The sequence below is a fragment of the Thalassophryne amazonica genome, chromosome 12 (assembly GCF_902500255.1).
Source record: "Thalassophryne amazonica chromosome 12, fThaAma1.1, whole genome shotgun sequence".
Lineage (NCBI taxonomy): Eukaryota > Metazoa > Chordata > Actinopteri > Batrachoidiformes > Batrachoididae > Thalassophryne > Thalassophryne amazonica.
In genome coordinates this window covers 75,338,768-75,366,167 of record NC_047114.1, presented here as the reverse complement: position 1 = coordinate 75,366,167, position 27,400 = coordinate 75,338,768, and the positions used below count along the sequence as shown (strand labels likewise).

At 41.1% G+C, this 27,400-nt stretch overlaps 1 protein-coding gene across 1 annotated transcript in view; it reads right to left on the bottom strand.

Moving 5' to 3' along the window:
• The window catches only part of LOC117521280 (obscurin-like), a 140,769-nt gene that overhangs the window by 77,301 nt on the left and 36,068 nt on the right, over positions 1 to 27,400 (bottom strand). Inside the window, exons 22-41 of the mRNA XM_034182604.1 lie at positions 25,183 to 25,287; positions 23,553 to 23,819; positions 22,763 to 23,032; positions 22,393 to 22,659; positions 21,902 to 22,168; positions 20,409 to 20,675; positions 18,332 to 18,601; positions 17,975 to 18,244; positions 17,498 to 17,764; positions 12,553 to 12,819; positions 11,582 to 11,848; positions 10,836 to 11,102; positions 9,544 to 9,810; positions 8,235 to 8,501; positions 5,580 to 5,846; positions 4,324 to 4,590; positions 3,284 to 3,550; positions 1,004 to 1,087; positions 399 to 476; positions 50 to 127 (exon numbers count right to left, since the gene is read on the bottom strand). Of these exons, the coding sequence (XP_034038495.1) occupies positions 50 to 127; positions 399 to 476; positions 1,004 to 1,087; positions 3,284 to 3,550; positions 4,324 to 4,590; positions 5,580 to 5,846; positions 8,235 to 8,501; positions 9,544 to 9,810; positions 10,836 to 11,102; positions 11,582 to 11,848; positions 12,553 to 12,819; positions 17,498 to 17,764; positions 17,975 to 18,244; positions 18,332 to 18,601; positions 20,409 to 20,675; positions 21,902 to 22,168; positions 22,393 to 22,659; positions 22,763 to 23,032; positions 23,553 to 23,819; positions 25,183 to 25,287 (4,626 nt within the window). The remainder of the gene's footprint in view (positions 1 to 49; positions 128 to 398; positions 477 to 1,003; positions 1,088 to 3,283; positions 3,551 to 4,323; positions 4,591 to 5,579; positions 5,847 to 8,234; positions 8,502 to 9,543; positions 9,811 to 10,835; positions 11,103 to 11,581; positions 11,849 to 12,552; positions 12,820 to 17,497; positions 17,765 to 17,974; positions 18,245 to 18,331; positions 18,602 to 20,408; positions 20,676 to 21,901; positions 22,169 to 22,392; positions 22,660 to 22,762; positions 23,033 to 23,552; positions 23,820 to 25,182; positions 25,288 to 27,400) is intronic.

Here is a 27,400-nt window from a genome sequence, read left to right as displayed (position 1 = left end):
TAACACCTGAACGCAAACAAGCAAATCTTGAGCATCATTTCAGGAATACCTTCTACTGGCTCTAATACTTCCTGCCTTCTGCGATCATCTTTAGCAGCTTTGGTGGCTGGAACATCAGGCTTCTTTACTGAAATGCAAATATAATGACAAATGCAACATAAAGTCCATGACTTTATGGGAAAAAGACGTATTCCATCAAGTCAACACCTGTGCCACAAAATAATTAGAACATCGAATTCCACAGATATTTAGACAACAATGCTTTTGAATTATATTGAAAAAAAGAAAAAAATGTAATCTTTTTTGTTTGTATTGATTTTGGTTTCTAGTATGTGAACTGATGCACATGTAACGCAAGAACACAAACAAGCAATTCTTGGTCACCATTAAGGAAATACCTTCTACTGCCTCTAATATTTCCTGTCTTCTCTGCTGGTCTTTGGTAGCTATGGTGGTTGGAACATCAGGCTTCGTTGCTGAAATACAAATTTCATAAGGGGAAATGCAGCAGATGACAAACAGTGGCACTGCTAAATCTATTTGAGAGGGTCAACTAAGTGTTATATGATGTCTGCATAAATGCAAGGTTCATTACCCCTGTTAAATTACTAACATAAGAAGGTACAGTCCTCTAAACAATGCCACATTTAAGGAAATGGTGCACATGTACTCAACAAAGAAGTAGAATTCCAAAACATAGGATGCTGTAAATAGACTGGACAACAATACGGAAGAAAACACAGAAATATTGCAATCCAAGACTGCAAGAGCCAGAGCTGTTAACAGATAGTTGTACTATTTGACAGTGCACAGGCACAGAAAATTGCAACACAAGAAAGCACAAAAATGTCAACCAGAAAGGGTTGGCTCCAAGAAAACATATATCACAAAATCTATATGCCACAAAGCGTAAGTCCAATTAAAAAGCAGACTGGACATGGAAATGCAAAAGCCATTATCAAGGATAAAACATGAGAAGCTGAAAGTCAAAAATAACACTGACCCGCCATACCTTCCTTTGTTTCTTTGGTCTCCTGCCACTTCAATTCCATTTTGGCAGGCAGGGGAGTAACAGATGGCTTCATGGCTAAGAACATACATTTCAAATTCAGAATCTTGCAACATATGTACAAACTGCAACGACATACAATATCGACCACTGTAGCATGATCATGAACCACAAAACACAACTGGTAACTAATATATGGTAGATATGTGTTGCATTTTAACAGTAAGCAAAGTCTGATAACCTCAAGACCAATTTTCAGTTTCATAACGATAAATCAAATGTTGCAGCTCAGCAGTTTAAAATATATGTATCATAAAATGTTATAAACGGTCATCACTACTGCAAATGAAAACAGCACTAGAAATCAAAGACTGTTAAAATGAGAGCAAGTGCAAAACAAAGGGCTTTTATTGTCATCATATACACAATGAAACATGTCCTCTGCATTTTATAAACCCTAATTACAGTTAGACACAATCCAACCACTAGGAGCAGCGGGCAGCCACAGGCCGACACCAGAGGACCATTTCCAAATGCACAGACATGGCCTTGGTCAAGAGCAGGGAAAGGAACCAACCTGAATGTGCCTGTTTTTGATACTGTAAGATAACCCTCACACACACGGGGAGAACATGCAAGCTGCACAAAGAGAGGAACTGGACATGGTTGGAATCAAACCCCAGGCCTCCTTGCTGTGAGGCAAAAGTACTAACCACTGATCCAATGTGATGACATTTTTAGCCAAAGGCATGAAGGCCTTGGAGGTTGTTTGGGGGAATTTATTTTAAACTGTAGCTACATTTATTTCATTGAAAAGAACAAACTTTAGGGCCCCTTCACACATAACACAATTGACGCCGACTAGCGCACGAAGGAGGAACTGCATGCCATTTGTGCAAAATTTGAGCTGCCTCCAATGCCTCGTACACTCGTCGCTACAAAAAGACAGAGAGTGCCCTGTGAGAGCCCATTTGATCCCTCTCGCGGCAGGTGCAGCCAATTTCCAGGTGACACACACGAACATCACCCCCCCCCCCACACACACACACACACACACACATGTGGCATGCGAGGGGAGAGCACACTTGCATGACATGCTGATGATATGTATTTACAGACATGATCACATGGGGGCCAGACAGCCACTTCTGGGTGCACACAGCTGGGCTCCAGCGGCCGCACACAGCGCACATCAGCAGGCTGCTTCATGTAAAATAAACCGTCAGATCACGCAGCAGGCAATCTGAATGCTACACATGTCCGGCAGAACACACGTGTCACGAATCACCAAAAATACATTGTAAAAAATGTTGTTTCGTCAGTTATTATGGCGCTTTTTCGCTTTTTTTTTTTTTTTTTTTTAGAAAATACATTTATCTCCTTGTGGATTTTAGCCATTTTATCCTCTTGTTACAAGACAGTGACTGTATTGCAGTGGTAAAGTTTCTGTCTGGAAATCAGAGCTTTTGTAAATTGCAGGTTCAAATCCTGTGAGTGGCATTTATTTTTTAATTAACCAGGGTTATTTAACCGCAGGGTTCTGTATTGCATCCCCTTTTATTTATTATTTATATCAACCCAGTGATATTCACTAATTATACAGTTGGTTTTTATTATATTTTATTCTCCACATCAGCGGCGCAATGTGGTGCAACACGTTCCAGCTGCTCGCACTGTGTTCGAGCACGTGCACGATGGTTTGTGGTTCCCCATTTCGTGTTTAGTTCCTGGATTTCTGTGTCTTTCATGTTATGTGTTAAGGGGCCCTTAGAAAAAGCGTGTAATGTAAAGTTTTTTCTTTCATTCATTCTTTCTTTCTTTCACATGCATACATACACATACTAAAACACAACAAAGAATAGTGATGAAAACCCATATCATGTTTAAACTTTAAAAAAGAGCTTTCGTCAAAAATAAATAAGTCATGTACAAATTTGCTTCCTTCAAAAGAAATACTCAGAGTAAAAGGTGTGAACAACAGAATTGCATATACTAACAATTATTTTCAGAAATGATTAATCAATTATTTTCTCATTAGTTTTTCTGTCCTTAAAATGTCAGAAAATCACAAAAATGTTGAACAGATGTTTCACAGGGCTGAAGAAGATGCCATCAAATACTTTTTGTCCACAACTCAGAGATACCAGGTGTAAAGAAATGAGTAAAATAAACCAGAAAGTATTAGTATTCAAGAAGCTGAAATTAGAGAATTAGTGATTTGTTTTTAAAAATTACTTAAATGATTATATCACAAACTCGTACAAACCCTCTTACCTTTAACGTTGATGCTAGCAGTGGTCGTCTGGTCACCACATACACAGCTGTAGACTCCGCTGTCTTCTGGTACAACTTTGTTAATCACCAGTTCGTTCACAGCAGCCTTCTGCTTCATCTGGTATTTTTCTCCAGACTTTATTACGCGAGTCCCCATCTTCCACTCCACTGGGACTCCAGGTTTAGAGAGCTCACAGTGCAGAGTAACACTGTCTCCCTCCTCGACATCTTGGCTCTTCAGCTTCTCCGTGAAGGTCGCCGGTAACGCTGTATCACAAAGTTTGAGCTTGTTCACAAACTCAAAATGAAGCAAATAGCTTGACTTCAAAACAAAAGAATAACCAGAAATGCAACTTCTGCTGTAAAGTAAATATATAAAAATATATACATATGTATATAATATATAATAAAATATAATATCTAATTTATTTAATTAGCAGGCATGCACATAACTGGTACTCATGGTGCGTGTGTGTGTGTGTGTGCTAAAAATAAATGATGCGCAGCAGAAAACACAAGGGCAGCGCTTCATAAGAGGAAAGCAATGATGGATGTACGTAGGAAAAGTGTTTCCCTCTGCTGTGCGTAATGGGGAAAATGTTGGATGAGGGAAACAAGAGAAGGACCACAAAATTTCACCATTCTCTCCAGGAATGCCCCTTTTTCTCCAAATAAAAGAGAGTGATATGACCACATCACAGTATATTTGTGCCATAAACTGGAAGCATTTAATTTTTTTGGTGTTGGGGTTCTGCATAATGTCGCTGAAGACTCTTTGAATGTTTCCTTGCTCCCCACACAGGAAATAGTTGGGCCTATATTTCAATATAAAACGATCTACAAAACCAGGTGTAGACTCAAACCTAATACTGCATTCTTTCTCTTTCATTACAACATCCTATGTTATCTTAAATCAAGGTGCAATTTTCTATAACACAGTGGCCGCTGTCAATGTGCTAGTTTTAAAAATAACTTGAGTCAGTAGCTGTGTAACTGTCTACTACATTTTTTAAATGAAAAAACAGTCTTAAAATCCATACCCTTAACTTTAACAGTTGCAGATGTCTTTTGGTCTCCACACACACAGGAATACTCTCCACTATCTTCAACCTCCAAATTCTTAATTTGAAGTTCAATCGAGGTCTCAGTTTGCTTCATCTTGTACTTCTCCCCAGCTCTCAGAGTTTGATAGCCTTTCTTCCACTGGATATTCGTTGTGGGTTTTGACAGCTCACAATAAAGTGTCACCGCCTCCCCTTCTGTCTTATCCAGGTTCTTCAGCTGCTGTTTAAAGGTGGCAGGCAAAGCTGAAATAAAAAGAACAGTGTTTAATTAACTTTAACAGGAAACTTTTAAAAAAAACGTCCGTAGGTGTGCATCTTTGAGCGAGCCGGTTTTGAGCCACCACCCCATTACAGGACCACATACAGATAGACATACTCATTCACACTCACACCTACGATCAGTTTAGGGATTCCAATTCACCTAACCCGCCTGTCTTTGGATGTGGGTGGAAGCCGGAGTTTCTGGCAGGAGCACACGTAAGCACAGGGAGAACATGCAAACTCCACACAGAGAGGCCCCAGGTGGGAACCAATCTCACAACCCTCTTGCTGTGAAGCAAAAGTGCTAACCACTAAGTCACTATGTTGCCTTTGTGATTTCAGTAGTTATTAAACAGCACTGTCAAAAAAAGGGGGCATGTTAGTAAAATCTAGCAAGCTAGTTGCACGATGGCGAAGAAAGTAACAATGACAACTGTTAGTTGCAAAATAACTGTTTTCAGAAAGCTACCAAGATGACAACACCGCACTTCCTCCATGATGTTGTGCGATTACCAACTCTGGTTGTCAGTTTGGAAGGGGCTGGGTGAAAAAGTGGCTGTAGGAAAAAGCTGCCAGCTCTACAGTGCACCTCCACTCTGACGTGTCCCAGGGCATGGACCACAAAGACCTCCAAGGTTATGCAATGGGGGCCCTGTTTCTGCTGGACAAGCCATTTAATCATGTTGGGACTATGTTTGTATAATAGCTTTGAACAGGATGAGTGGTGATGCAGGTTGTTTCGGTGTTTTGTGCTTATGAGAAGAATATATTCATTTGGGCAATGTGCGTTTTTGTGCTTTGTTTGGGGTGTCTTTGGAGGGAGGTCTGAAGAAAGGGGCTTTGACTTTTCTGACAATTTTCAAAATCTTGCTTACTCTTACTGGTTTTGCCAGGATTTCCTACCATACCTTTAATAATCATTGCAGCCCATGTGTTGTGTCCAAAACTCTCAGAAGTGCAAATCCTCTTACCTTTAACGTTGACGCTGGCAATGGTCGTCTGGTCACCACATACACAGCTGTAGACTCCGCTGTCTTCTGGTACAACTTTGTTGATCACCAGTTCGTTCACAGCAGCCTTCTGCTTCATCTGGTATTTTTCTCCAGACTTTAGTACGCGAGTCCCCATCTTCCACTCCACTGGGACTCCAGGTTTAGAGAGCTCACAGTGCAGAGTAACACTGTCTCCCTCCTCAACATCTTGGCTCTTCAGCTTCTCCGTGAAGGTCGCCGGTAACGCTGTATCACAAAGTTTGAGCTTGTTCACAAACTCAAAATGAAGCAAATAGCTTGACTTCAAAACAAAAGAATAACCAGAAATGCAACTTTTGCTGTAAAGTAAATATATAAAAATATATACATATGTATATAATATATAATAAAATATAATATCTAATTTATTTACACTCAACAAAAATATAAACGCAACACTTTTGGTTTTGCTCCCATTTTGCATGAGATGAACTCAAAGATCTAAAACTTTTTACACATACACAGTATCACCATTTCCCTCAAATATTGTTCACAAACCAGTCTAAATCTGTGATAGTGAGCACTTCTCCTTTGCTGAGATAATCCATCCCACCTCACAGGTGTGCCATATCAAGATGCTGATTAGACACCATGATTAGTGCACAGGTGTGCCTTAGACTGCCCACAATAAAAGGCCACTCTGAAAGGTGCAGTTTTATCACACAGCACAATGCCACAGGTGTCGCAAGATTTGAGGGAGCGTGCAATTGGCATGCTGACAGCAGGAATGTCAACCAGAGCTGTTGCTCGTGTATTGAATGTTCATTTCTCTACCATAAGCTGTCTCCAAAGGCGTTTCAGAGAATTTGGCAGTACATCCAACCAGCCTCACAACCGCAGACCACGTGTAACCACACCAGCCCAGGACCTCCACATCCAGCATGTTCACCTCCAAGATCGTCTGAGACCAGCCACTCGGACAGCTGCTGAAACAATCGGTTTGCATAACCATAGAATTTCTGCACAAACTGTCAGAAACCATCTCAGGAAGGCTCATCTGCATGCTCGTCGTCCTCATCGGGGTCTCGACCTGACTCCAGTTCGTCGTCGTAACCGACTTGAGTGGGCAAATGCTCACATTTGCTGGTGTTTGGCACGTTGGAGAGGTGTTCTCTTCACGGATGAATCCCGGTTCACACTGTCCAGGGCAGATGGCAGACAGCGTGTGTGGCATCGTGTGGGTGAGCGGATTTCTGATGTCAGTGTTGTGGATCGAGTGGCCCATGGTGGCGGTGGGGTTATGGTATGGGCAGGCGTCTGTTATGGACGAAAAACACAGGTGCATTTTATTGATGGCATTTTGAATGCACAGAGATACCGTGACGAGATCCTGAGGCCCATTGTTGTGCCATATATCCAAGAACATCACCTCATGTTGCAGCAGGATAATGCACGGCCCCATGTTGCAAGGGTCTGTACACAATTCTTGGAAGCTGAAAATGTCCCAGTTCTTGCATGGCCGGCATACTCACCAGACATGTCATCCATTGAGCATGTTTGGGATGCTCTGGACCGGCGTATACGACAGTGTGTACTAGTTCCTGCCAATATCCAGCAACTTCGCACAGCCATTGAAGAGGAGTGGACCAACATTCCACAGGCCACAATTGACAACCTGATCAACTCTATGCGAAGGAGATGTGTTGCACTGTATGAGGCAAATGGTGGTCACACCAGATACTGACTGGTATCCCCCCCAATAAAACAAAACTGCACCTTTCAGAGTGGCCTTTTATTGTGGACAGTCTAAGGCACACCTGTGCACTAATCATGGTGTCTAATCAGCATCTTGATATGGCACACCTGTGAGGTGGGATGGATTATCTCAGCAAAGGAGAAGTGCTCACTATCACAGATTTAGACTGGTTTGTGAACAATATTTGAGGGAAATGGTGATATTGTGTATGTGGAAAAAGTTTTAGATCTTTGAGTTCATCTCATACAAAATGGGAGCAAAATCAAAAGTGCTGCGTTTATATTTTTGTTGAGTATAATTAGCAGGCATGCACATAACTGGTACTCATGGTGCGTGTGTGTGTGCTAAAAATAAATGATGCGCAGCAGAAAACACAAGGGCAGCGCTTCATAAGAGGAAAGCAATGATGGATGTACGTAGGAAAAGTGTTTCCCTCTGCTGTGCGTAATGGGGAAAATGTTGGATGAGGGAAACAAGAGAAGGCCCACAAAATTTCACCATTCTCTCCAGGAATGCCCATTTTTCTCCAAATAAAAGAGAGCGATATGACCACATCACAGTATATTTGTGCCATAAACTGGAAGCATTTCATTTTTTTGGTGTTGGGGTTCTGCATAATGTCGCTGAAGACTCTTTGAATGTTTCCTTGCTCCCCACACAGGGAATAGTTGGGCCTATATTTCAATATAAAACGATCTACAAAACCAGGTGTAGACTCAAACCTAATACTGCATTCTTTCTCTTTCATTACAACATCCTATGTTATCTTAAATCAAGGTGCAATTTTCTATAACACAGTGGCCGCTGTCAATGTGCTAGTTTTAAAAATAACTTGAGTCAGTAGCTGTGTAACTGTCTACTACATTTTTTAAATGAAAAAACAGTCTTAAAATCCATACCCTTAACTTTAACAGTTGCAGATGTCTTTTGGTCTCCACACACACAGGAATACTCTCCACTATCTTCAACCTCCAAATTCTTAATTTGCAGTTCAATCGAGGTCTCAGTTTGCTTCATCTTGTACTTCTCCCCAGCTCTCAGAGTTTGATAGCCTTTCTTCCACTGGATATTCGTCGCGGGTTTTGACAGCTCACAATAAAGTGTCACCGTCTCCCCTTCTGTCTTATCCAGGTTCTTCAGCTGCTGTTTAAAGGTGGCAGGCAAAGCTGAAATAAAAAGAACAGTGTTTAATTAACTTTAACAGGAAACTTTTAAAAAAACGTCCGTAGGTGTGCATCTTTGAGCGAGCCGGTTTTGAGCCACCACCCCATTACAGGACCACATACAGATAGACATACTCATTCACACTCACACCTACGGTCAGTTTAGGGATTCCAATTCACCTAACCCGCCTGTCTTTGGATGTGGGTGGAAGCCGGAGTTTCTGGCAGGAGCACACGTAAGCACAGGGAGAACATGCAAACTCCACACAGAGAGGCCCCAGGTGGGAAGCAATCTCACAACCCTCTTGCTGTGAAGCAAAAGTGCTAACCACTAAGTCACTATGTTGCCTTTGTGATTTCAGTAGTTATTAAACAGCACTGTCAAAAAAAGGGGGCATGTTAGTAAAATCTAGCAAGCTAGTTGCACGATGGCGAAGAAAGTATCAATGACAACTGTTAGTTGCAAAATAACTGTTTTTCAGAAAGCTACCAAGAGAAAAATAGCAGAAGACTTAAAACCAGAGTATACATCTGTTGTTTTTCAAAGATGACAACACCGCACTTCCTCCATGGTGTTGTGCGATTACCAACTCTGGTTGTCAGTTTGGAAGGGGCTGGGTGAAAAAGTGGCTGTAGGAAAAAGCTGCCAGCTCTACAGTGCACCTCCACTCTGACGTGTCCCAGGGCATGGACCACAAAGACCTCCAAGGTTATGCATTGGGGGCCCTGTTTCTGCTGGACAAGCCATTTAATCATGTTGGGACTATGTTTGTATAATAGCTTTGAACAGGATGAGTAGTGATGCAGGCTGTTTCGGTGTTTTGTGCTTATGAGAAGAATATATTCATTTGGGCAATGTGCGTTTTTGTGCTTTGTTTGGGGTGTCTTTGGAGGGAGGTCTGAAGAAAGGGGCATTGACTTTTCTGACAATTTTCAAAATCTTGCTTACTCTTACTGGTTTTGCCAGGATTTCCTACCATACCTTTAATAATCATTGCAGCCCATGTGTTGTGTCCAAAACTCTCAGAAGTGCAAATCCTCTTACCTTTAACGTTGACGCTGGCAATGGTCGTCTGGTCACCACATACACAGCTGTAGACTCCGCTGTCTTCTGGTACAACTTTGTTGATCACCAGTTCGTTCACAGCAGCCTTCTGTTTCATCTGGTATTTTTCTCCAGACTTTAGTACGCGAGTCCCCATCTTCCACTCCACTGGGACTCCAGGTTTAGAGAGCTCACAGTGCAGAGTAACACTGTCTCCCTCCTTGGCATCTTGGCTCTTCAGCTTCTCCGTGAATGTTGCTGGTAGTGCTGTATAAATAAAGTTTGAGTAATTTTACAAACTCAAAATGAAGCAAATTGCTTGGTTTGAAAACAAAAGACTAACCAAAAATGGAATTTCTGCTGTAAAGTAAACATATAAAAATATATACATATGTAGACTTGGATTCAAATCCCACTCATGCTACCTGTTTGTCTCCTTAGACAAGACTTAATCCACACTGTCTCAGTCCACCCAGCTGTAAATGAGTACTGGCCTCAGCTCAGGAAGTAACCTGTGCTGGAGTGGTATCCTGTTCAGGGGGAGTCTTAGATTGTCAAGAGTCATACCGGCACCAACTTATATAGCCCTCGGGGCCTATATAAGACTTACTGCTTCATAGAATACAATCATAGTATGTAATTTTTTAATTGTTAAAATATCTAACTAGACATCTGTATTATAATTTGAATTCTATTCCTGTAACCATATTTTTCTGAATAGTTATACATCACACAGCCCCCAAAATGTGCAAAATGACAGCTTACAGGTTCAAACGGAACCATAGGGGGAAAAGGCTGGATGACAGAAGAAAGCGAAGGGCCACAGAATTTCACCATTCACTCCAGGAATTACCCCCTTTTCTCCAACTAAAAGTGACAAATGTTGAGAAAAGTACCTACTTTCCATTTTTTGCGAAGATATGACCACATCACAGTGTTTTTGCCATATACTGGATGCATTTGTTTTTATTGTTATTATTATTCTTGGGGTTTCCATAATGTCACTGAAGATTCCTTGAATGCTTCCTTACTCCCTACACAGGGAATACTTGAGGCTATAATTCAGTGTAGCATGATTTACAAAACTAGATGTAAACTCAGACCTAATACTACATCCTTTCTCTTTCATGAGAGCATACGATGTTATCTTAAATCAAGGTGCAATTTTCTGTCACATAGTGGCCGGTGTCAAGGTACTAGTTTTAAAAATAACGTCAGTCAGTGACTGTGTATCTGTCTACTACATTATTTAAAATGAAAAAAAAAAAAAAAAACTGTCTTAAAATCCATACCCTTAACTTTAACAGTTGCAGATGTCTTTTGGTCTCCACACAAACAGGAATACTCTCCGCTATCTTCAACCTCCAAATTCTTAATTTGAAGTTCAATCGAAGTCTCAGTTTGCTTAATCTTGTACTTCTCTCCAGCTGTCAGAGTTTGATAGCCTTTCTTCCACTGGATATTCGTCGCGGGTTTTGACAGCTCACAATAAAGTGTCACCGTCTCCCCTTCTGTCTTATCCAGGTTCTTCAGCTGCTGTTTAAAGGTGGCAGGTAAAGCTGAAGAAAAAGGACAGCATTTAATTTAAATTAACAGGTGTTAGGTTTGTTGGGTTGTGAAGTTAACAATGCAAGGCACTTCATCCGCACTGTCTCAGTCCACCCAACTGTAAATATGGGTACCCCCCTTTAGGTTGGGAAGTAACCTGCGCTGGACTGGCATCCTGTCTGGGGGAGTCGTAGACTCGCATCCACTTGATGCTACTTCATGCTAATCGAAAGATAGGAACCGACACCAACAGGCCTTAGGGCCTATAAAAGACCTATTTCTTAATAGAATATATTCATAATATGGAAGGGGGCTTTGACTTTTCTGACAATTTTCAAAACCTTGCTTACTCTTACTGGTTTTTCCAGGATCTCTGACCATGCCTTTAATAATCGTACCAGCTCTACTGAACAAGTGTGGTAAAGTAATGCAATGATGAAGAATACCCAGGTGCTGTGTCACAAACTGTCAGGAGTACAAATCCTCTTACCTTTTACATTGACGCTGGCAGTGGTCATCTGGTCACCACATACACAGCTGTAGACTCCGCTGTCTTCTGGTACAACTGTGTTCATCACCAGTTCGTTCACAACAGCCTTCTGCTTCATCTGGTATTTTTCTCCAGACTTTAGTACGCGAGTCCCCATCTTCCACTCCACTGGGACTCCAGGTTTAGAGAGCTCACAGTGCAGAGTAACACTGTGTCCCTCCTCAGCATCTTGGCTCTTCAGCTTCTCTGTGAATGTTGCTGGTAGCGCTGTATAAATAAAGTTTGAGTAATTTTACAAACTCAAAATGAAGCAAATTGCTTGGTTTAAAAACAAAAGACTAACCAGAAATGGAACTTCTGCTGTAAAGTAAACATATAAAAATATATGTACATATGTAGACTTGGATTCAAATCCCGCTCATGCTACCTGTCTGTGTCCTTAGACAAGACTTAATCGATACTGTCTCAGTTCACCCAGCTGTAAATGGGTACTGGCCTCAGCTCAGGAAGTAACCTGTGCTGGAGTGGTATCCTGTTCAGGGGGAGTCTTAGACTGTCAATAAAATATAAACATATGTAATTTATTTAATTTTAAAATGTCTGACAAAAATTACAGAGGTGTATAAAATACAATGTCAAGTGACAGTTCAAAGTTTGACATACTTAAAAAACAAAGGAAAAACTCCCCATTAAAAACAAAAAAGGGGGGGGGGTCCCCCATAATGTCACTGAAGATTCCTTGAATGTTTCCTTGTCCCTATGGGGCTATGTTTCAATATAAAATGATCTACATTTGTTGACACAAACCTAATACTGCGTTCCTTCTCTTTCTTAACTTAAGACTTAGTGCAATTTTCTGTCATGTAGTTGATGAGTGTCAAGGTGCTAGTTTTAAACATAACTTGAGTCAGTAGCTGTGTAACTGTCTACTACATTTTTTTGAATGAAAAAAACAGTCTTAAAATCCATACCCTTAACTTTAACAGTTGCAGATGTCTTTTGGTCTCCACACACACAGGAATACTCTCCACTGTCTTCAACCTCCAAATTCTTAATTTGAAGTTCAATCGAGGTCTCAGTTTGCTTCATCTTGTACTTTTCTCCAGCTTTCAGAGTTTGATAGCCTTTCTTCCACTGGATATTTGCAGCGGGTTTTGACAGCTCACAATGAAGTGTCACCGTTTCCCCTTCTGTCTTATCCAGGTTCTTCAGCTGCTGTTTAAAGGTGGCAGGCAAAGCTGAAATAAAAAGAACAGTGTTTAATTAACTTTAACAAGTGTTAAGTTTGTTGAGATGTGAAGTCAATAAAGTTATGACAGGCAAGAACAATGCAAGATGTAAAGTGATGCAGCTGTCCAACATTCACCACTGGACACAGATGAAACAGTTTGGGCTCTATTTTACACCCAGTGCATCGCAAATGTCATTGCTAGTTTACAAGAAACACAGTTGTCATTTTCATGACCAGTGTCCATAATGAGCGTTGTTGTTGTCCTGTCGGCTGCTCCTGTTTTGTGCTGGGTCACCATCCCAGCAGATCCAGCAAAGACCCGCATTGGGATTTGGCACAAGTTTTTTGCTGAATGCCCTTCCTGACACAACACAAGTTTCACCTGGAGAAACACACACAGCCCCTGGTCTTCCAAAGAGGTCTCCCATCCAAGTACTAACCAGGACCTACTTTGCCTAGCTTCTGAGATCTGGCTGGATCAGGCTTACACAGAGCAAACTGGGGTGTCCACACTGGGCATGTTGGAATTAAAATAAGATGTGGTCAGGACCAGCACTGGTGCATTGATAATGTGAGGCTCCAGAAAGTGATCGTAACATAGACCATCAAAAACCTACTCTAAAGTTGAGTGAAGAATGTTTCTGCTATTTATACGAGGGCTGTCAATAAAGTATAGGTCCTTTTTATTTTTATTTTCCCTATAAAAAGCCCTCCGTAAAGCTAGGACATCTTACTACTCATCACTAATTGAAGAAAATAAGAACCCCAGGTTTCTTTTCAGCACTGTAGCCAGGCTGACAAAGAGTCAGACCTCTATTGCGCCGAGTATTCCTTTAACTTTAACTAGTAATGACTTCATGACTTTCTTTGCTAATAAAATTTTAACTATTAGAGAAAAAATTACTCATAACCATCCCAAAGACGTATCGTTATCTTTGGCTGCTTTCAGTGATGCCGGTATTTGGTTGGACTCTTTCTCTCAGATTGTTCTGTCTGAGTTATTTTCATTAGTTACTTCATCCAAACCATCAACATGTCTATTAGACCCCATTCCTACCAGGCTGCTCAAGGAAGCCCTACCATTATTTAATGCTTCGATCTTAAATATGATCAATCTATCTTTATTAGTTGGCTATGTACCACAGGCTTTTAAGGTGGCAGTAATTAAACCATTACTTAAAAAGCCATCACTTGACCCAGCTATCTTAGCTAATTATAGGCCAATCTCCAACCTTCCTTTTCTCTCAAAAATTCTTGAAAGGGTAGTTGTTAAACAGCTAACTGATCATCTGCAGAGGAATGGTCTATTTGAAGAGTTTCAGTCAGGTTTTAGAATTCATCATAGTACAGAAACAGCATTAGTGAAGGTTACAAATGATCTTCTTATGGCCTCAGACAGTGGACTCATCTCTGTTCTTGTTCTGTTAGACCTCAGTGCTGCTTTTGATACTGTTGACCACAAAAGTTTATTACAGAGATTAGAGCATGCCATAGGTATTAAAGGCACTGCGCTGCGGTGGTTTGAATCATATTTATCTAATAGATTACAATTTGTTCATGTAAATGGGGAATCTTCTTCACAGACTAAGGTTAATTATGGAGTTCCACAAGGTTCTGTGCTAGGACCAATTTTATTCACTTTATACATGCTTCCCTTAGGCAGTATTATTAGACGGCATTGCTTAAATTTTCATTGTTACGCAGATGATACCCAGCTTTATCTATCCATGAAGCCAGAGGACACACACCAATTAGCTAAACTGCAGGATTGTCTTACAGACATAAGGACATGGATGACCTCTAATTTCCTGCTTTTAAACTCAGATAAAACTGAAGTTATTGTTCTTGGCCCCACAAATCTTAGAAACATGGTGTCTAACCAGATCCTTACTCTGGATGGCATTACCCTGACCTCTAGTAATACTGTGAGAAATCTTGGAGTCATTTTTGATCAGGATATGTCATTCAAAGCGCATATTAAACAAATATGTAAGACTGCTTTTTTGCATTTACGCAATATCTCTAAAATTAGAAAGGTCTTGTCTCAGAGTGATGCTGAAAAACTAATTCATGCATTTATTTCCTCTAGGTTGGACTATTGTAATTCATTATTATCAGGTTGTCCTAAAAGTTCCCTGAAAAGCCTTCAGTTAATTCAAAATGCTGCAGCTAGAGTACTGACGGGGACTAGAAGGAGAGAGCATATCTCACCCATACTGGCCTCTCTTCATTGGCTTCCTGTTAATTCTAGAACAGAATTTAAAATTCTTCTTCTTACTTATAAGGTTTTGAATAGTCAGGTCCCTTCTTATCTTAGGGACCTCATAGTACCATATCACCCCAATAGAGCGCTTCGCTCTCAGACTGCAGGCTTACTTGTAGTTCCTAGGGTTTGTAAGAGTAGAATGGGAGGCAGAGCCTTCAGCTTTCAGGCTCCTCTCCTGTGGAACCAGCTCCCAATTCGGATCAGGGAGACAGACACCTTCTCTACTTTTAAGATTAGGCTTAAAACTTTCCTTTTTGCTAAAGCTTATAGTTAGGGCTGGATCAGGTGACCCTGAACCATCCCTTAGTTATGCTGCTATAGACTTAGACTGCTGGGGGGTTCCCATAATGCATTGAGTGTTTCTTTCTCTTTTTGCTCTGTATGCACCACTCTGCATTTAATCATTAGTGATTGATCTCTGCTCCCCTCCACAGCATGTCTTTTTCCCGGTTCTCTCCCTCAGCCCCAACCAGTCCCAGCAGAAGACTGCCCCTCCCTGAGCCTGGTTCTGCTGGAGGTTTCTTCCTGTTAAAAGGGATTTTTTCCTTCCCACTGTTGCCAAGTGCTTGCTCACAGGGGGTCGTTTTGACCGTTGGGGTTTTTCCGTAATTATTGTATGGCTTTGCCTTACAATATAAAGCGCCTTGGGGCAACTGTTTGTTGTGATTTGGCGCTATATAAATAAAATTGAATTGAATTGAATAAAGTGCCCACAGGGAGTATCAGCCAATGCAGATTATTGACCCAGCCGATTATCAGTCTATCCCTAAAAAATATACAACTTTAATATCTCTAGTTTGTGCTATAGTTTTACATTGGTTTTCTTCCTCCACAGGTTTGCATGGAGGGAGCACCAAGACAGTCCAATAGAACGGGACGGAGGAGCTTGGGAGTACAGAGATGGAGGAGGAAGAGGTGTTGCAGGAGTAAGGTGCTCAACTGTGTGTCCTCAGGGAGCAGTTGTGGCTGTTTCCATAAATGAGCCACTCACACACTTTGTAACCAGATCCATTTCCTCACCAGAAACCTCTTACTTAAGACTTTCATCTTAATAGTATTGTCCTGTGTACCAGCGCAACGATTCTTAAAGGTGATGACAGATGATGATCATTTGATTAGCCTAATACAAGTTACATCCAAAATGCATCCATAGTTAAATATGCACCCTGTAAATAGCAAAGTGGAGATGAATGTCCCCCAAATGCACTTGCATTATGAGCTTTAGACTGTCAAGAGATTGACAATTTAAGGTCGCTGTGACGTAAAGCATATAAGTAAAGACGTAGTGTTCATCATGTGATGTGGGACAAAATTTACAAAGATAGAAAATAAAAAGCAAAATGCATCACACAGTAAAAGTTAAAAAAAAAAAAACTACATACATAATATACAACCATGGAATCATCTGTGAAAACCCCTTCAAAACTGAGGGTCACAAATAAATGTGTGTCATCAGTTTAATTTATTAGACCCCCCCCCCCGTCACACATAGCTCGAATGAGTTCGAGTGGCACCTCTATAAAAAGTTGACCCACAGTGGGGAAGCGTCGAGGTGCATTTGGTAAATGTCGGCCAGCATTCTCAGAGCAGTCTAAACAGTCGGGCCCATTCACACAGCAGCTCCGAATATTTTTCTCATGTTCAAAACAGTCTCTGTGCAGTCGAGGTGGAACAACTATCGTATGGCACTCAATGTGCAGTCTGGAGGCTGTCTGACAGCATTCTAAACAATCAGACAGCGTCAAAATGACATTCGTGACATTCTGACTGTGTTTGGGGGGGACGTTCGCCATGCTTCCACCCTGGCCGAATTTCCCAAATTCGACTTTGAGCGCTGCTGGAATATATTCTGCCGAACTGCAATCGGGCTGCAATTGTACGGCTTGTAAATTCATTCATATTGTTCTTACTGCATCCTGACAGCTATCCAGGTTCTCTTACTGTGTACTGCCTACATTTGTACTACATTCGGAGGCTCATGCGCACTGTACATGCATGAATCACTCAGGGCAGGTTGGAATGCAGTCTGGGTATTCGGACGGCTGTCCTCTGTAATTCTTATTCCCTCCCAGATGTGGCACGAATATTGTTTTTTTTTTTTACATTCTGCCTGATTCGGCCAGGCTCGTGCGCATTCGTGTGTGACAGGGGTCTTAAACACAATGATAAACATGTAAACCAATACCAGTAAAAACTGTTAAATAGTTGCACAGCCAGTATTTAAGAGGATCATTATCAAAAACACATCACCATTCATAACTTGTATTGGCTAATTGTACCAGACACTATTTGTTTAATTCATTAGTAATACTAGTACTGCAACACAAGAACACTACTTTGTGTTAAGATACCATTGACTGTATTAAGACTAAAGTAGAAGTGGGTTAATTCCACAGTGATAACACCCCAAGCCTCTTACCTTTAACTGACAACTTGGCCACACTCTTGGCAGTGCCTACGTCACAAGTGTAGATATCAGTGTCTTCTTCCTCCAGGTGTTTGATAGTAAGACTTAAGACCCCTTCCTTCTGGTTCATCTCGTATCGGCCACCAGTCTTGAGCTCTGTGCTACCTTTAAGCCACGTCACCTTGGACGGGGTTTGCACAGTTTCACATTGCAAAGTCACTGAGCTCTTCTCCTCACCCTGGGTCTCCTTTAGTGCCTTTGTGAATTTGTGGAGTGGCTCTGCAAAAAGACAACAACCTTGTTGCAATAAAATTGGCACATACGCTCGATACTTTCAGAACATGACATGACATGACCCTCCTTTCATATTGATTATATTTTTATGACTCTCATCAACTCCTTATAGAGGGAGGTCTCTTAAATGCTTTTATGTATTAAATCATCAGAACTGAGAGTGAAAAGAGGAACATTAAAAGCTTTTGGTCTCACCCTTGATCTCCAGCTTGGCTTTGGTTGTTGCACCTCCAACAACTTCACAACTGTACTCTCCAGAATCTTGAGCAGTGACTTTATGGATAATTAGCTTCATGACTTTATCTTCTTGACTGAGTTCATATTTCTGACTCTTCTTGATGGCTTTGCCTTCCTTGGCCCACTTGACAGTGGAACTAGCTTGCATTACTATGCAGGTGAATGCTGCATCCTCCCCTGGAATAGCACTAACATTCTGTAGTCCTTTTGACACAGAAGATGCTTTGCCTGCAACAACAACAGACAGCATGTTTCTCTTATACCATGCAATTTAACATATTTATCCATTTATAACCATGTCTGGTCCCATATTACCTTCAACCGTTAATGTTGTCTTTGAGCTCAGGTCTTTAATGTTGAAGACCACCACTCCTGCTTCAGCAGGGGTCACATCCGTAATGGTCAGCATGTACTTGCGCCCTTTACTAGAAACTTTAAACTGGCCTCCATTTGTTATAGTTTTGCCATTTAGAGTCCAAGAACATTCATCTGTGCTCTCACGTGACAAGATGCACTCAAAGCTACATGTCCCTCCTTCATTCACTTCAGCTGACTTCAGCCATTTGGTAATTCCAATACCAATTTCTACATTCAGGACAAAAAGCATATAGTTTTAAATATGGAAGTAAACTAAATTGGCAAGTATAGCTATAGAAATGTCTGACAGTATGATTAAAAAATAATAATGATGAAGATGCTAAACAATACAATAACATAAAAAGACAAAAATACAGTATATATATATACACTCAACAAAAATATAAACGCAACACTTTTGGTTTTGCTCCCAATTTGTATGAGATGAACTCAAAGATCTAAAACTCTTTCCACATACACAATATCACCATTTCCCTCAAATATTGTTCACAAACCAGTCTAAATCTGTGATAGTGAGCACTTCTTTGCTGAGATAATCCATCCCACCTCACAGGTGTGCCATATCAAGATGCTGATTAGACACCATGATTAGTGCACAGGTGTGCCGTAGACTGCCCACAATAAAAGGCCACTCTGAAAGGTGCAGTTTTGTTTTATTGGGGGGGGGGATACCAGTCAGTATCTGGTGTGACCACCATTTGCCTCATGCAGTGCAACACATCTCCTTTGCATAGAGTTGATCAGGTTGTCAATTGTGGCCTGTGGAATGTTGGTCCACTCCTCTTCAATGGCTGTGCGAAGTTGCTGGATATTGGCAGGAACTGGTACACGCTGTCGTATACGCCGGTCCAGAGCATCCCAAACATGCTCAATGAGTGACATGTCCGGTGAGTATGCCGGCCATGCAAGAACTGGGACATTTTCAGATTCCAAGAATTGTGTACAGATCCTTGCAACATGGGGCCGTGCATTATCCTGCTGCAACATGAGGTGATGTTCTTGGATGTATGGCACAACAATGGGCCTCAGGATCTCGTCACGGTATCTCTGTGCATTCAAAATGCCATCAATAAAATGCACCTCTGTTCTTCGTCCATAACAGACGCCTGCCCATACCATAACCCCACCGCCACCATGGGCCACTCGATCCACAACATTGACATCAGAAAACCGCTCACCCACACGACGCCACACACGCTGTCTGCCATCTGCCCTGAACAGTGTGAACCGGGATTCATCCGTGAAGAGAACACCTCTCCAACGTGCCAAACACCAGCGAATGTGAGCATTTGCCCACTCAAGTCGGTTACGACGACGAACTGGAGTCAGGTCGAGACCCCGATGAGGACGACGAGCATGCAGATGAGCTTCCCTGAGATGGTGTCTGACAGTTTGTGCAGAAATTCTTTGGTTATGCAAACCGACTGTTTCAGCAGCTGTCCAAGTGGCTGGTCTCAGACGATCTTGGTGGTTACACGTGGTCTGCGGTTGTGAGGCTGGTTGGATGTACTGCCAAATTCTCTGAAATGCCTTTGGAGACGGCTTATGGTAGAGAAATGAACATTCAATACACGAGCAACAGCTCTGGTTGACATTCCTGCTGTCAGCATGCCAATTGCACGCTCCCTCAAATCTTGCAACATCTGTGGCATTGTGCTGTGTGATAAAACTGCACCTTTCAGAGTGGCCTTTTATTGCGGACAGTCTAAGGCACACCTGTGCACTAATCATGGTGTCTAATCAGCATCTTGATATGGCACACCTGTGAGGTGGGATGGATTATCTCAGCAAAGGAGAAGTGCTCACTATCACAGATTTAGACTGGTTTGTGAACAATATTTGAGGGAAATGGTGATATTGTGTATGTGGCAAAAGTTTTAGATCTTTGATTTCCTCTCATACAAAATGGGAGCAAAACCAAAAGTGTTGCATTTATATTTTTGTTGAGTGTATATATATTTATATATATCACACATATTATATGGCGTATATACATTTTTCTAATAATACCAACCTCTGACAGTGACCTTTGATTTGGAGACTTCAGTTCCAAGATCACAACTGTATTCGCCAGCATCTTCTTTGGTGACATCCTTGATGATCAATCCTAAGGACTTTCCAGTGTGAAGGAGCTCATACTTTGGTCCAGGCTTCAATATTTTACTGTCTTTCCTCCATATGGGGAAAACCCGAGGCTTGGAAGCCTCACATGCCAAAGTTATTATGCCTTTTTCCTCCCCAACAACATCATCTAGAGACTTGAGGAACAATGCACGTTTCTCTGTAGAAGATTGAGAAAGTAAAAATAAACTAAGATATTATATGTGGTTGATAGGATTAAGCCACATCAACAGTGTTAAATGCATTTAAGTAATATGTTACGATTGTCAGGATTTGGCTCTGCTCAGGGTTATGGTTTCATTTTTCCTCCTTTCTTTTACCAACCATCTGCTCCGGCTTTGATTTATTAGTTGTTTATTGTTGTCACGTGTTTATTCTCGATTCTGTTTTGCGTTGCCATGTTGCTGTTCTCATTTCTGTTATTATCTGTTGTGCTTTTGTGTCGGGTTTTGTTTATCACTTAGTCTCCCTTTTACTTAGAGTTTGTTTCTGAGTCATTTCCAGTTTAGTTTTGTGTTAGTGTTTTCTTTTTGATCTCAGCTCTGTTACCATGTAGTTTTTCATGTATACTTATTATCTGATGGTTGCTTTTTAGTCCTCATGTTCATTCGCTGTTCATAGTAATTTATTATTCTGACCTCACTTTCTGTTTGCTTCTTGTGCTCTGTTTTCCTCATTCCATTTGTTTGTTCTGACTCCGCAACCCTGCACCTGCCATTGTGTCTTCGTCTTTCACATTGATTCTTTCTGCTTTGTGTTTTCATCCACTCACGCTCTTGCATCTGTTCACGTGTCTTGGTCTCTTTCTTCACTCCACTTTGTGTATTCTCTTCCTCACTATCTTGCACCATGTATAATCGTGTTACCAAAATCTGCTCTGTTTTTTGACTGTGCCTTCTGCCTCATCCCTGAAATCTATATTTGCTCGTGCCATTGAACCCTGCCTGATTATGACCGCGTGTTTGCCTAGCCCTGTTTGTACCTTTGCTCCGCTGACTGATAACCTGTGTACCATACCTAAGCCTGGAATAAAGATGACGACTTCTTTTACACCTAAGCCTGGTCTGGGAGTCTACATTGAGGGTCCACCCTCTTCAGGTGCCAGGCACCCTCACAGCCTGATAATGATGTATTTATATTATTGATATTATTTTTGTTACAGCTGTGGACCCTCTTCAGGTGCCAGGCACCCTCACAGCCTGATAATGATGTATTTATATTATTGATATTATTTTTGTTACAGCTGTGGCAATCTGTCTGCCCATAGAGACCTCCTCTTTCTCGAAGCGTTCCAGGGATGGAGGATATTGTATGTTAAAAACAATGTAAAACCCACTAATATTTAGTGATTTTGTAGTACATAAATGAAGTGAACTAAATTCTTACCTTTAACCTTGAGTGTGGCAGACTCTTTCACTTTGCGAACTTGAAAGGTAATAGTCCCCCCATCTTGAGGTGCCAAGTTCTTAAGTGTGAGCTTGTGAACTTTACCCTCATGAGTAATGGTGTTGACCTCATTGTTGAAGAGTGCTTTATCATTTAGTAGCCACTGTGCCTCTTCATCTGCATAATTAATCTCACATATGAACACAGCATCGCTGTCCTCATCCACCTGTGTATCTGCCAAGTGCTTGGTGATCTTAATTTCACGTTCTGGAATGATGTAAGAACACAGTGTAAGAGTGTAAAGATATTTTGAAAAGAGTGCAACTTTCTGTTTGCTGTGTGACATAATTCATATTTCCTTTATACCTCAAGAAATGAATGAATGCCTAATGGTACACTTTGGGTTTGAACAGCTTTCAAACTGGAGAAGGGATGAAATAATGCCTCTTCAATCAAGAGTGGTTTTCTAATGCATCAAATGAATACTATACCTTCAACAGTAAGTCTGCCTTTGGTCTCTGCAGGTCCAGATTTACAGCAGTAATATCCACTGTCCTCCACGGTCAATCTTTCAACAGTAAGATGAGCCCATACTGCATCCTGCTTAATGCAGCACTTGTCTGATGCTGCCAGAGATACTGTACCTTTGAACCAGGTCACCTCTTTGGGTACAGCAGAGAATTTACAGGTGAGCGTAGCTGAGCCTTTCTCCTTTGCCTTCACATCTTTCATGGGCTCTGCAATCTCAAGTGGACGCTCTGAATGTAAAAAGAATAAAGCAAGAGGGCACATTTACTTTACAGATTTCTATTTCTATAGTATACCAATTATTATACAAAGCTTCTGCATGAACATTTTTACCTTTGACAGTGAGCTGAGCAGTAGATTTGCTTTTACCAGCTGCAAACTGCACGGGCCCTGACATTGATGCTTTGGTCTTCTTGAATGTCAGTCGGTGCATTGTGCCTTCTTTCTCCATCTCAACATCAGCACTGTCCTGTACAGCAACTCCATTCAAAGTCCATACGGGACGTTTGCCCAATTCCATACTTACTTCTACTTCGAAGACAGCAGCAAATGGTTCTGTAACTTCTGCAGAACTCAGCTCCCGCACAATGCTTATTGACTGCTCTAAAGGGGTCCCAAAAAGAAAGAGGTTTATTGTGAAGATCTAGTTGATGTGACTTCATTAAACATAAAGAAATACAATGCCAGTTTATCGTATAGTGCCATGGTGATGTTTTTTCCATTACTATTCAAAATAATTGCAAATATAAGTACATATAAATATATCACTCAGTAAGCAGGTTAGATTAGATTAGATTAGACAGAATGTTATTAATCTCTTAGGAAGACTCCCTCAGGGAAATTGAGGCTCCAGCAGCACTGGACAGTAGCGTACAGGATAAGAGCACACAGAGTATCAAAACTAGAAGTAAGAAACAATTTGCAAAAAAATAAATACAAATATAAATACCAGAACTACTGGCTACAACTGCTCCTCTCCTTCCCATCCTCTGTCTTCCTGTTACTCCTCCCCCCGAGTGAGAAGTTGTAGGTATGAGTGGTTAGTAGGTATGTTAAAATGCTGGAAATACCAACAGTTTGTACATTCTCACACAGTTTGTGAAATTTATCACATCTTCATTACCTTCTACAAGCAGTTTACAGGATGTTTTGTCATCCGCGGCATCACATGTATATGTATCTTCGTCTCCTGAGTCCACATCATTGATGGTAAGTTTTCGGTACACATCTTCACTTGTGATCTCGTACTTCTTGCTGGGTTTGATCTCCTTCTTGCTCTTGTACCACTTAACCTTCGCACTGGCACGTGACACTTGGCATTCCAGATGACCGCGGTGTTTGTAAATCGCAATCTTATCCCTGAGTCTTTTCACAAACTTCACAGGCAGCTCTAAAAAAAAGAAAAAAAGAAAAAGAAAAAAATCTGAAACATTGCAAAAAATTGCAAACAACTCCATACCAAAGACAAATTAAATTCACGGTTTTGTTCATGTGAACTAACCTAAATTATGTTAGTGTTATTGCAAAGACAAATGCATATTTCATGCACCAACAGTTCTATTAGTTTTGCTAAATGCTGAAGAATACAGGAGGCATGTTGCAATGATATAACAGTGACCAAGAAAAAAAGTTGATTTTTTTTTTTTTCAGTAAACAGGAAAATGTTTTCTGTCACCACATGGAGTACACAACACAGCCAGCATTCTCTGACCATAAACCAACACACTAATAAAGGTGTGCAGTTCTGGCATAAAAGAAAAACTGACCTAAATGCCAAAATATAAAGTCATCAACATGATTTCCCCACCTAGTTAACAAGGGTATCTTGACTAGCTAGTATTACAGAAATACTCAGGGTTTCACTGAGGAATTAAGTAGAACGTGTAATGAAAAAAGTAATAGTTGCACACTTTTGCTTGTGGCCATGGCGAACACCTAAGATGTTTGTGGGGGAGTTTTTAATTTCTGTGCATCTGTAAATAGCTTCTGGTGTCTTTTCAGAACAAAAATAAGATTGACTGTCATTATATTTCACTTATGAATTACAATAATATTGTATTGTTATTACTGAATATCTGGGGCTTTAATTTTTAATGTTTTATTTTTTTACATTGTCCCTTCGGCTGCTCCCTTTTTTTGCCTTCAGGGTCGCCACAGCAAATCCAAGGTGGATCTGCATGTTGATTTGGCACAGGTTTTACGCCGGATGCCCTTCCTGGTGCAACTCCACTTCACATGGAGAAATGTGGCAGGGGTGGGATTTGAACCGGGAACCTTCTGCACTGAAACCAAGCGCACTAACCTCTTGGCCACCACCCCTACATGTTTTACTTTTTACATGCTATTTAAAATTTAAAGGTGCATGAATGAAATGGTTTTAAATATTCTGAATGTGACACATTTGATTATGACATAAACTAAATGTTAACATGTTTAGTCCATTCACAAATATTGACTGAGTGAATCTGAGACCCATTCAGTAGTTTGCATTTGAAAAGAATTGTGGGAATTAATTTTTCTCTGTCCATGGAGTATAAGATATACAACTGCTGTTTTTTGTTGTTTTTTTTTGTTTGTTTTTTTTGTAATATTCTGTTGCCCCCCCCTCTAAAATAGACCTCTAGGATGAGGCTAACAAACCCTGGAGGTCAGCCAGCAAGAATAAAATTTTAGAACAGTCTGTTCATTTTTAAACAGTGGAGGAATACTGGTAAATTGACATTTATCAAGTTTGTGAAGTTTGCGTTGCTTACCTTTCACTTTGAGTTTAGCAGTTGAAGAGGCTTTTTCAGCTGTAAATTTTATCTCACCCGCGTCTTCTGGGGACACAGACTTAAATAGCAGCAAGTACGCTTTTCCTGGGCAGAGACACAGACAGCATATTAGAACACAATACAGCAGGGGTGGCCAAGTTCGGTCCTCAAGAGCCACCTTCCTGACACTCTTAGTTGTCTCCCTGGTCCAACACACCTGAATCCAATGAAAGACTCGTTAGCAGACTTTTAATGAGCCTTTCATTGGATTCAGGTGTGTTGGAGCAGGGAGACAACTAAGTGTGTCAGGAAGGTGGCTCTCGAGGACCGAACTTGGCCACCCCTGCAATACAGCATCACAAATAAAACAAGGACAATACTGAGCCTAATCTGCATCACAGAGCCCAACCTTGAACTTGTGTAAGGGTTTAGCAAGTATTTTAGCAGGTATAATCTGCAGTAGCAAGTTTGATTACAATCTATGAAGACCTTGTGTAGATCTCGCATGCACTAGAGTCTGCACCCCCGGTGGTCAAAATTAAAAGGAAACAATCAATGTCAAACTTGGTTCATGTCTCAGTGAGGTGACCTTGTTTCATCCTGATCTATGAAGTCTTTGTCAAGAAAGTGGATACACAGGGTTACCAAGATTTGACCTCCTAGTGAGCACAATTAATATCAAAATGCATTCAACATCAAACTTGTCTAATATCCTGTTGAAATGACTTTGTGAACTAAATTTCACTGTGATATAGATGTTTTAGTCAAAATATTATGTACACAAGGTTTCCAAAACATATCCCCCTTGTGGCCACAATTAGAATCAAAATATGTCCAATGTCAAACTTGTCCGATGTCTCAGCAAGTTAACTTTGCGTACCAAGTGTTGCCTTGATACACAAAGTCTTTGTGAAGATATCACCTAAACATTTACTACACAGATACACACTAGTCTATATTCTAATAGCCAAGTGGCCTCTGTGCACGTGTGTGTGTATGGCTTCAATCATGGCGAAACCGGGGAGAGCTGGCGTTTGCTGTTTGATATGCTTATGTATTTTGGGTCAAGGATGAATGCTGCGAAAATGGAAAATTGATAGAATGAATATTTTTTTGAGAAACTAGCAATTTTAGCTAACCAGTAAACAATGGACATTGTGGTACAATGCACCATGGGAGTTCAGGGTTTTAAATGTTGTTATTGTGGTTCATGTTAGATTACAGTGTTGTTAGTGTTATTGATTGTGTTTTTGTAGTTCAACTGGTTTAGTCAGTTTAGTTGTGTTATGTTGCTGTTATCATGAGTGACTTAATGTCATGTCAAGATGTGTACTGCTTTTAATGTCTTCAGCCATCGTCTCTGTTTGTCTAATTAAACACATCTGCTTACAGCAGAATGCAGAAAAGACGAAAAGCTCTGTGTGCGTGCATGCAGTTTTGATCATGCACAAACTGGTATGCCGTTTGGTATGTTTATGTATTTTGGGCCAAGGATGAACAGCACCAAAACCAAACGTTGATAGAACTAATATTTTTAGAGAAGTTACATACATTAGCTAACAACACGGAACAATGGACATTGATATTTACATTCTGGACTCACACGCCAATCCAACAGGGGGTGGTAAATCATCTATATATTAAAAGCGTGAGTGCATGCATGCATGATTTTAATTAGTAAGTTCAATGTAAGTACATAATAGAATTGTAAATATGTAAAAAATACATGGATGACACAAGAAAGTGAAAACACTTATTTCCATTATTATCCATTTAAAAATCCATCCATCCATCTATTTTCTTCCGCTTTATCCGGAGTCGGGTCGCGGGGGCAGCAGCTCAAGCAAAGCCGCCCAGACCTCCCGATCCACACACACCTCCTCCAGCTCCTCCGGGGGAACCCCAAGGCATTCCCAAGCCAGCCGAGAGATGTAATCCCTCCAGCGTGTCCTGGGTCTTCCCTGGGGCCTCCTCCCAGTGGGACGAGCCCGGAACACCTCTCCAGCGAGGCGTCCAGGGGGCATCCGGAAAAGATGCCCGAGCCACCTCAACTGACTCCTTTCGACGTGGAGGAGCAGCGGCTCGACTCCGAGCTCCTCCCGAGTGACCGAGCTCCTCACCCTATCTCTAAGGGAGTGCCCAGCCACCCTGCGGAGGAAACTCATCTCGGCTGCTTGTACTCGCGATCTCGTTCTTTCGGTCATGAGCCAAATCTCAT